General features: G+C 40.0%; 1 protein-coding gene across 1 annotated transcript; it reads left to right on the top strand.

Annotated features, from left to right (window-relative positions):
- Positions 1-6,973: 6,973 nt before the first annotated feature.
- On the top strand, positions 6,974-9,172 carry rpusd1 (RNA pseudouridine synthase domain containing 1; the record flags this gene model as incomplete). Its single annotated transcript, XM_079232561.1, has 5 exons — positions 6,974-7,161; positions 7,254-7,377; positions 7,469-7,571; positions 7,735-7,836; positions 8,233-9,172. 5 exons carry the CDS (start codon positions 6,974-6,976, stop codon positions 8,643-8,645), a joined length of 930 nt encoding a protein of 309 aa, XP_079088687.1. The 3' UTR covers positions 8,646-9,172.
- Between the last annotated feature and the right edge of the window lie 1,234 nt (positions 9,173-10,406).

The raw sequence follows: 10,406 nt of genomic DNA, 5'->3' as shown, positions 1-10,406 counted from the left end.
TCGGTGCAGGTGTCCCGACGGGGACTTTTAGAGAAAAGAATCCTATCTCTCTCTCTCTCTCTCTCTCTCTCTCTCTCGCTCTCTCTCTTTCTCAGCCTTCTGTCACTGCATTAATATTCTTCTTCCAGATTCTTCTACATCTGTATCACATCTGTTCAGAGTTCACATGAGGAAGCTTTAGGGATGATGATCTCCTTTTCCTTTGTCCAAGTCCATCGTGCAAAAACATAAACATCTACTCAGATATCGTAGGAAAAACTCCTTAGAACTCCAGAACTTTCCTAAGAATCATCACGTTTTTAAAGTTTTCTTTAGTATTATTAAGTAATCCAGTGACAGATAGCAGGTACATCCACAGGTGCAGTGCAAACAGGGACTGCTAAGAGCTAATTCGACATATTTTCAACGGTGTGTCAAAATGTACACAAATATAGGCAAAGAAAAACATTAAAATTCCAGTTTACGTCCCCCGAGGCTTTACATATATTTGTATTGCTGTAGTTTTCAAACTTAGAGCAAGACTATCCCCAAAATAGATGTAAAATCAAGAATATTTCAATAGGAGTGGCAAAATCTAGTTGTCTCTGTTTTGCCTAGAAGAAAAAAAATGCATTTTGTGTAACCGTAGCTGTCGGTTAACTCGTGTATTTTCTTCATGTATTTCTTCAGGTATATATTTCAGTCGCATCCCCACAAATATTGTTTTTCATTGCAAACTTGAAGAAAAAACAACTGAGTGATAATTCACATCATCGATTCTACAGGAAGTAAAGGAATGTACTTATTTTTTAACGCTCTAATTATTCAAATGTTGTCTTTTCAAATCATGAATAAACTGGGATGCATCTTATTTTAACATTGCTGTGTGCGTTGAAAGCAGCAGTCTGCTCAAGTCTTTGTGGAGCTTTTTAAAGACCGATTAAAGACTGAAACTGAAGTGTGCATATTGTAGAAAGAGATGCATGTACGTCCATTAATAATTTGATACAATTCATTCATTAAAAATTAACAAAGTGTGCCCTTTCTGAACTTCTCTCATATACCAAGGACACAAGATGTGAATACAATTCTGCTCTGACTATTAATGAAACATTTAAGATGGTAGCTGGAAGAATACTGAGAAGTAAATCAGGGGATGAATTCATTCCCCTGAAAAAAAAAAGAAATATCATTATTGTGTTGAGTCTTTGGATATGATATTGTCATTGTTGCTGAACATTGAACTTGAACTCGTTGTGATCTAAGACTAACTGTACATGTTGGCTTGTTGGGTGTTGCATGGTTTAGCAAGATTCTCTTCCTTTTTTTACGACTTTATTGTAAAATTGAGTGTGATTAAAAAAATTAAAATACTGACACAATATCCAGATGTCAACGGTTGCCATAGACTGCAGATACAGTATTTACAGGGATATTTTTAAAGGCACAGACAGCTGGAAACATGTGTCTGTGTTCAATGCCCAGCCTGTAACAATCAAGTGCTGCATCGTCAGATATTGGTGTCAAATCTAGTATCCTGTATCTTTTAATAAAGGCAATTCAAACAACCAGTGAGAGGTCTCTTTTGAGATATTCCTCCTGCATGCACACAAAGCCTCGGTAGTGCTTATTCGCTGAGAAGATAGATTCCACTCTTGTGTAAATTGGTTATGCTAACTTAGTCCTTATTATTATGCTGATTAAGCTAACAATCCACCGATTAGCATCTCTTCTCTTGGCAGGAAGTTACTGCTCCCGGTCCAGAAAGAGCCAGACACATAAACCCTCCTAAAATGTCAAATTGTTGTTTTTACACTTTGATATAACGTGTTAATTTGTGCGCTTTACAGCTGCTGGCAGGTGGTATTGATACGTTTGGACAGAGCTACATGCTAGCTGTTTCCATCTGTTTCCAGTCTTCATGCTAAGCTAACCAGCTGCCCTCGGTAACTTTATTTTGATCATGAAGACATGAGAGGAGTATCGGACTCCTCAACTAATTATCTACAAGAAAGCGAATAAGTGTATTTATCAAAATGTAAAACTATTCCTATTTGAGGATCAAACAGGGATTTTCATCTTTCATCTTTCCATTAACTGAAAAATATAGTGCGTAATCTTTCGTTTCTGTCTACAGATGATACTTAATGAAGCGTTAGATAATTTATGAACAGATTTGTATCGTATCACATGATTCAGTTGGTCTAAAATATGACCACATGATACTATATTTAAAAGAGGGACTTTGACGTTGTGAAGTAGCGTGGCATCATGGGAGTTGTTGTCTTTATTGAAAAACAACCACCAAAGTGCTGCAGGCACTATAATTTATATTCTGTCATGACATAACTCCATCGACAGCTGGCCAAATGAATCACAACAATACCTTCAATGCATTTACAAAAAAATGTCTCTGGGTTTGAACATTGTTTGAAACATTTGGGTTAATGTTAGTACACAACTCAACAAAATATATGACACAAGTCTAGTAGTTTTTAGACATTTTAATGTGGAAGCGTTATTATACCTTTAACTACAAGTAAAATGTTACACGTAAATCTCCTTGATGACCATTTTAAAATGCTTTGTGCCATTTTTTGGTCTCCTTAAAGGACATCATTTTAACCTCTCAAAAGCAATTAAAAACCACTGATCTGATAAAACTGCCAAAATGTACTGTTTGTCACATTCCTTTTCACTTAACGACATTCTTAGCCCTTATGCATTTATCCTTTGATGCCATCCAGTCCCATGAAGTGTGTTGGATTAAAGTTAGTTTTGCAGAACCTGCTTCATATTGTCATTTTGGCCAATTAAAACTAGATTTAGGGCATAATCTACACTGAAGTGCTGCGTCTATCGCCGCTCTGCTGTCACACGTGTCCACTTGTCCCGTGATGAAGCTCTTTGTCTGCTTGCCAGCGTCTCCATCTGTCCTACTCATCTGTGAGCCAGGCTTCCGTCACCGCGGCGGTCGTGTTGTTGCTGCGGAGCGCCTGCTCCAGCAGGGCTCTCTGGGCGTTAGCCGGCAGGTAGAGGAAGGCGTAGAGCAGCGCCAGGATCAGCAGGGCCACCAGCAGAGGGAGGCCCCAGTCCGACGTCATGATGGGCTGCTCGCAGCGGGCCTGCAGAAAGGACGCGTTCTCCATAGTGTGCAACAGATGACTGACACTAACGCTGAGGCAGAAATAAAAGAAGAAGGGCCAGAAGAGTTTGTCAATGTCCCACCAACACTTGCATTGATCAACTCAGATGGTGTTTTTCTCCTCACACTGTATCCAGGCGGCACGAAGGCACAGCTGGTGTTGTGGTTTATCCAAAGAGCATGAAGGATAAATCCCAGATGGAGAAAGTCACCTTGGACAACATGGAGTCAGCAGCAGAGCAAGACGACGTCCAGGCAGGTTTTCATTCACAGAGCCCGAAACAAAAGACCAGTCTGGCAATATCTCCAGAATATAAGTGAAGTTATAGTTAAAAGAAGAAGAAAAAAAATCCAGTTTTGGATCAAGCGAAAAATAATAGATCCTTGTTGTTGAACGAGATTGTCATGAACGTCTTTAACGCCTTTCTCCTCTTCGTCTTCTTCGTCCTCTGTTACATGACTGAAATGTTTGTCATGTCCACTGACATTAAGTAGAGTCCAGTGCATCTCTTTGTGTGTGTGTGTGTGTGTGTGTGTGTGTGTGTGTGTGTGTGTGTGTGTGTGTGTGTGTGTGTGTGTGTGTGTGTGTGTGTGTGAGATGCTTCCTTGCCAAGATGCATGCCCAGGTAAATACGGCAATCTGTCTCTTAGCTCTCTAAGATGATTTACTCTGAAATGTTATGTAACCAGAAACCCAACTATAGAGACACAACCCCATTCTGTTCTGTAATAAAAACCTGTCTCATTTAAACACACACACACACACACACACACACACACACACACACACACACACACACACACACACACACACACACACACACAAAACAGGAAGCAGATTAGGTTATGAAATACCAATCATATAATCATTCTTGACCTTCTTAACAGCAAACTAATTCATTCCTGCTGTGGTTAGGGATTATTCAATAGAACCCTAACCTGCACTTTATTCGACCAGCACCTTTCAGACACAGTTTATTTCCAACAGTCATCACTCTGCTAATACCGTGAAGCTTAGCTTTGAGCTACGAGGAGGTCACACCACGGAGGAATGATACGTGTTTGGAACATGCTGGAAATATGGATCCACAGCACAGAAGATGATTATGCTGGAGGAGTTATGTTTATTCATGTTGTTGTGCCTCGACTCCAAACCTCTAGATTCTGTCCAGCGTTTTATTGCTAGTAAGAAACGGCAAAAAAGATGAATTAATACCAATCATCGTTTGTAACTCCAAATTGGCTAAAGTGTTTTATCAGCCCAGATCTTACAAATATGTAGTTCTCATTTTAGTTTAGTTTCAAATGGGTTGTAGGACTTCTTTGAGAGCTGTAGAAAGGAACAACTATGCATACCTTCAAACACAGGGGTTAGTTTGTCGATTCTACAACTTCTAATGAAGTTGCTCCGTGTATAAATCGTTATTTAAATATAAAATTGGGAGCATTTCTACTTCCTCTCAGTATGACACTTTATCTTTAGCAAATTTGCTGCTTCATTAAAGCTCTAAATCACGTATATTGCGCCTTTAATAAGGTCTGAGGGGAAAATTCTACATTTCTTTTAATACTTTTTAACAAAGTTCAGAGGTCACAACCTGCTGAAGGTTAACATTCGGTGAATAAAGCACGTCGGACTGGAGAAGAGTCTGAAAAACTGACTCTGAGGGAGGCTGAAACAAACAAAGGTCCAAGTAAACTAATTGTAAACATGCACTAATTAATGTGTGTGTGTGTGTGTGTGTGCAACTCCCAAATACAGCCACAAAGAAAAAATACAACCCATTCCCATTGAAAATTGTTGTTTTGTAACAAACCGTAGAAATATGCTTTGAATTTAAATGATGATCGATAATTATTCATTTATAATTCATAGTGATAAATATTTATTTAAAATCCGATTTATTTTAAAAACACCACATGCTCCCAACGCCGGATGCAGCGCGTCATCAGACCAGTGACCTCTGCCTGATGAAAGTGAGAAGGTGAGGTTCAGGTACGGACGTCATGAATAATGTGAGTGACCTGGAAACAATGCTCACTGACAGAGCAGAAGCAGGCGAAACAAATGCAATAAACATAATCCCCTCACATTGCATGTTCAACAGCATTGATGTCATCCATAATGTGGCCATTAAAAATGTATTTTACTTTAAATTAAATATTCTCATTTTCTCTCTGTGATGTCGAGCTAACATAAACACAGTTACAGTTCTCACAGCAATTAAACTACAAGTGCTTTGTCCATTGTCCCAGTGAATCAGCACAATAGGAGCCTGCAACTGCATGGTATCAAATACAGGTGGAAATAATGTCCTTGGAACAGCTGTGCCTTTTCTATAATAACCTGTATAGATTCCACTTCACCTCACCTGCACATCTTTGGACTATGAAAGGGACCAAAGTGGGTCATAAGATTATTTAATTTTATGACCAAAGTGGGTCATAAGATTTTTTTCTGTGAATCCAAGAAGGAAAAGTAGACATTGCTTTATTCTAAGGGGTCTTGGGATAAAAGGTTAGGGAACCAATTAAGATGTTAAGATGACAGAGCTTTATCTGCAATAAGTCTTTATAATAAATCCCCTCTGGCCAAAACAATCACACAACTATACACAATACCAACTTTACAACACAGTAATATTGCTATTTGTTTGTTCGTTTGTTTGTTTGATTAGATCTTTGCACTATTGTTTTGTTAGTTAATGTAATATTATTCTATTCTATTTTTTGTATATATTCTGCATTTTTTATATTTTATTTTGCTTTACCTGTATGTATTCTCGTTGTGGGATTAATAAAGTATCTATCTATCTATCTATCTATCTATCTATCTATCTATCTATCTATCTATCTATCTATCTATCTATCCATCCATCTGAGGACATGCATACAGAGTCATGGTGCTGCACATAATCAGGACGGTAGATGGCGCTGTACACGCAGTTGTTTTGGTAATCAGCCATAATAAACCAAGACGAAGAAGAACTCGGACGGTTTTGTTTACGTCGGTTTCTTTACAGCGTTAGCTTACCGTCGCTATGTCGACAACAATACATCACATAAGAGTCTCGCCTGGTTACTAGAGGTAAGTGTCGCAGTATTATGACGCTCACGAACAGCTAAGCCAGTTACCTTACGGTTAAGCAGCGCAGTATTTGCTGCTTCTCAACCAAAAATATATGTTTTCAAGATTAACTATAAGGAACCGAGCTGGTGTTACGACAGAGTTTCTGCTTTATGGCAAAAGTCACAGGAAGACTTACCACGGGATACTCAGTTTAAAACATGTTAATATGTTGATTTAACACTTTGTTTGTTTGTGTTATGTTTTATTTATTTATTAAATGAGTGGTGGCCAGTGTTGTCTTAATTTACATTGGTTTCTACCATCTATTCAAGTTCTATACTGAAGTAAAATATAAATACTTGTACTTGTATTGCAGTGTATTCACTGTATTCATTGTATTCTCTGCATGTCAGAGGGGAACATTGTATGTTTTAATCCACTGATATTAGTTTGAACATTGTCACTCTGCCATTAACATGATTAGTTTATCAAATAGGAAACAGCAAAGTAACTAACATCCAGTATATATAATAAATTAAGTAATTAAAAGTATCTCCATGTCAACCAGCTACAAAGTATAAAGCTGCCTGGCATTAGTAATAGCAGTGTATTAATATATATCAGTATGAAAGGGTTTATTCTACATAATAAATACTTGATTTACCATGCAGTTAAGTGCATTTAGCTAATAATACTTTTGCTCTTAATAGTTTTTAAACACCTTTTGTCTGCAGGGCTGGATGAGCTGTGGGAGTTAAACACTGCACACGATGACCACGATGACCACGGAGTCGGCCCGCCTGGAGAGCCTGCGCGTGCTGCACCAGAGCGACGACTACATCGTGGTGGACAAGCACTGGGACATCCGCATCGACAGCAAGATGTGGTACGAGAAACACACCGTGCAGGCGCAACTCGGGCACCGCTTCCCCGAGCTGTCGGACCCCAGCACCTACTACGGATTCAGGTCAGAATCACACAGAATGCCAACTGCATCAGATCACGTGCGTCACGTCACGCTCGTGAGGATCGATAGTCTCGGCATGTTCCTCTCAACAGGTTCTGTCATCAGTTGGATTTCTCCACAAGTGGGGCTCTTTGCGTCGCCCTCAATAAGACTGCAGCCGGCCGGGCTTACCGCTGCTTCAAGGACCGCACCGTCACCAAAGCCTACCTCGCCCTGGTGAGGAACGCAAACGCAGCCGACACACGACAGAGTCGTAGCCACATGTCAGTCTGCGTGTGACACCTGTAAATAAATGGTTGATTCCCAGGTCCGTGGCTGCGTGGAAGAAGAGACACAAACCTTGGACTTCTCCATCGGCAAGAACTCCTCAGAGGGAAAAACACACATGATGTGTATTGAGGGAACAGAAGGTGTGCGTTTTGTGTTTTACATTTAAACATTTGGGACTGGAAACCAGTTTTTGTCCACACAATACACATGGAATAAAACACAAAATAAATATTCACATATGGAGTTCAAGAGGACTAGTAGTGATTTAAATACTTGATGATGAATACTTCCTTCCGTCGTCAGGTTGTGAGAACCCAAAGCCTTGCCAAACTGAGCTGATGGTGTTGGAGTACGGATCGTATGATGGAGACGCTGTCACCAAGGTGCTGCTGCAGCCACTCACTGGTAACAACACTCACTTCTTTTCATAGAAGAGGAATTACTATTTATTTTTTCCACCTTATTTAGAAACAAATCAGTTCTAGAGAAAGTTTGCATTTCAACAGTCGTCCACTTTTTTTCTCCGTTTTAAAATCGAAAAAGAAAACAATGAAATATATTATATTTACATAGTTAATAACATAGCTATAGTTAATAAATATAGGAGGAAATAAAAGCTCACACACACACGATGTGTACTTATAATTTCAGTATCTTAATTGTTAGAAGGTATTAAAGTGTAGAAACTGGACCTATGAAGGTCGTCCAATTGACCTTGAGTACCGAATGTGTTTTATGAAAATGCTCGGACTCTGCTGTGAAAACTCTTTCTGGCTCCTCACCATCTCTTCCCCCCCTTAGGCCGAACACACCAGTTAAGGGTCCACTGCAGCGCAATAGGCCACCCCATCGTCGGGGACTTCACCTACAGCTCTGGAGCGGATGACGCCCCGTACCGCATGATGCTGCACGCACACCTGCTTCACATTCCCCTGGAACCTGAGCCCCTGCTGGTCTCTGCCGGAGACCCCTTTCTCCCCACGGCGGACCCCAAGTGGCTCCCGGAGCGCTCGTTGCGGACTCTGGCGACCACTGTGGAGGCACTGCTGGAGCGCAGGCTGGAGGAGGACAGGAAGATCAAAGAGGAGAAGGAAGAGAAGGCGAGGAGGGAGGAGGAGAGGAGGAAAGGATGCCGGAAACAGAGGATTGAGGAGGAGAGTGAGGAGCAGAGGATGCAGTGTCAGGAGTGGCTGAGCGAATGGTCTGGGGACTGATTTATTATTATGTATATTTGTATTTATTTTAGCTGTTGACTAATGGTCACGTTGAGCTGCATGCTCCATTTCACTGCCCCCGTTGCATTTAAGTGGCAGACACAGAAGTAAAACCCAGCACCCACAAACCAGTCACAATGCTTTTAGAAGACGCGTGTCTGAGAATATAAGCTGCTGCTTTTTCTACAGAATTAACAGCCGGGAGCTGCCCACTAAAACCAGTCTTGAACAGATTCACTGCAGCTGAGAAATAAGTGCCTTGCTCAAGTTCATGTTGATAAGTGAGGGGTTGGGTTGATGCCATTTTTTTTTTCTTCTAGTATACATTCCCCCCCTGAAAAGTGTACGAATTTTAATATGTGGAGCGTGAGCAGTACCAATTGTTTTTTAATCCAAATGCTCGTAACTCCATGTGTGTTGTCACATTCACTGCATGGCTGTAACATTTAAAAGCATTCAGCAGACTACACAGTATGTTTCTGTGCATTTTGTTATTTCATTTTTGTTTTACTGCTTTGAATCAAATATACAAAAAAGTAACAACAAATGTCTGCAAAATCAATCTTGGTCCGGTACTAATATAAAAAAGTTAAATAAATGGTTGAACAAGAATTCAGTCCCGTCTTTACATCGTTACCTTTTCGGTCGGTCGGACTGAATATTCTCTGGGCTACGAATGCAACTGCCTACGTGGGGTTTGTTGAGCTCTGAAGCCATGCACACACTTTCCGCTGCCTGTTGCTGCACACAGCACGAGGCAGAAGGACCATACGGCTCATCATTATTCCAGTGGCATACCTGTGCAGTTTCAACTCGTGTTCTGTTGCAGCACCCCGAGACAACCGCTGTGGTGCAGTTGCACCCTGTTATTCAGTCAGTGACCGCCACCAGTTGTGTCTTAGCCCACTTCAACTGCACAACGGTGCATACAATTGACCATATTACACCTTTTCATTGACTTTTAGATCCCACCATAAGTCCATCCTGCAAATAAGGAAATAGAAGTGGGGATTGTTTTAATGGATTTTCTTTGTAACAACATCAGCTGCTTCTTTTTTTAAAGGGCCCATAAATGAAATAGGAGATTATTCTACTCATATAAATGTATAGTATGACAAAAGGAAGAAATATCTCAATATAACAGTTGAATATATGTATAAAGATGCAGGGTAACAGTTACTATATTACAACTTACAAACCATGAAAATAAAATGAAACCAAAAGTGAACAGTGCATCTGTGTTACCCGCAAATGTTTTTACAGGGTGAACGTGATTGTCCCTGATGATCAGCAGCATCCGCATTAATAACACAAATATAAGATAAGATAAGATAATCCTTTATTAGTCCTGCAGTGGGGAAATTACAGGATTACAGCAGCATTGCTCACAAGTAAATAAAAGATAAAAATCAAGTAATATAAATAAACAGTAAAACAGTATTAAAGACTGAATAAAAAATATTGGTTAAATGCAGATTCTATAATGTAATAAGTACAACCATCTTCTATTATGACATTGTTCCTGAATCACTCTCTAGGTTGATCCTGCAAATATTCTCTAAAAGGCTAAATATACAGGCAATGAAATAGTTTGACAGGTGGAGAATGACGAGAACTACATTACCCACAATGCCCCCGTGTTCAGCAGTGAAACGTCAGCCACAAGGAAGCGACGCATTAAAAACAACGAGGTTCACAACAGCAGAGCTGTTTTAATAGCGGGAGTTTTAGAAAGTGGGATTATTTTAGTTGAGCAAAAAA

Source organism: Taurulus bubalis (assembly GCF_910589615.1).
Source record: "Taurulus bubalis genome assembly, chromosome: 17".
In the NCBI taxonomy this organism is placed as follows: domain Eukaryota; kingdom Metazoa; phylum Chordata; class Actinopteri; order Perciformes; family Cottidae; genus Taurulus; species Taurulus bubalis.
The sequence above is the reverse complement of the archived record's forward strand: the minus strand, read 5'-3'. Positions and strand labels throughout refer to the sequence as shown.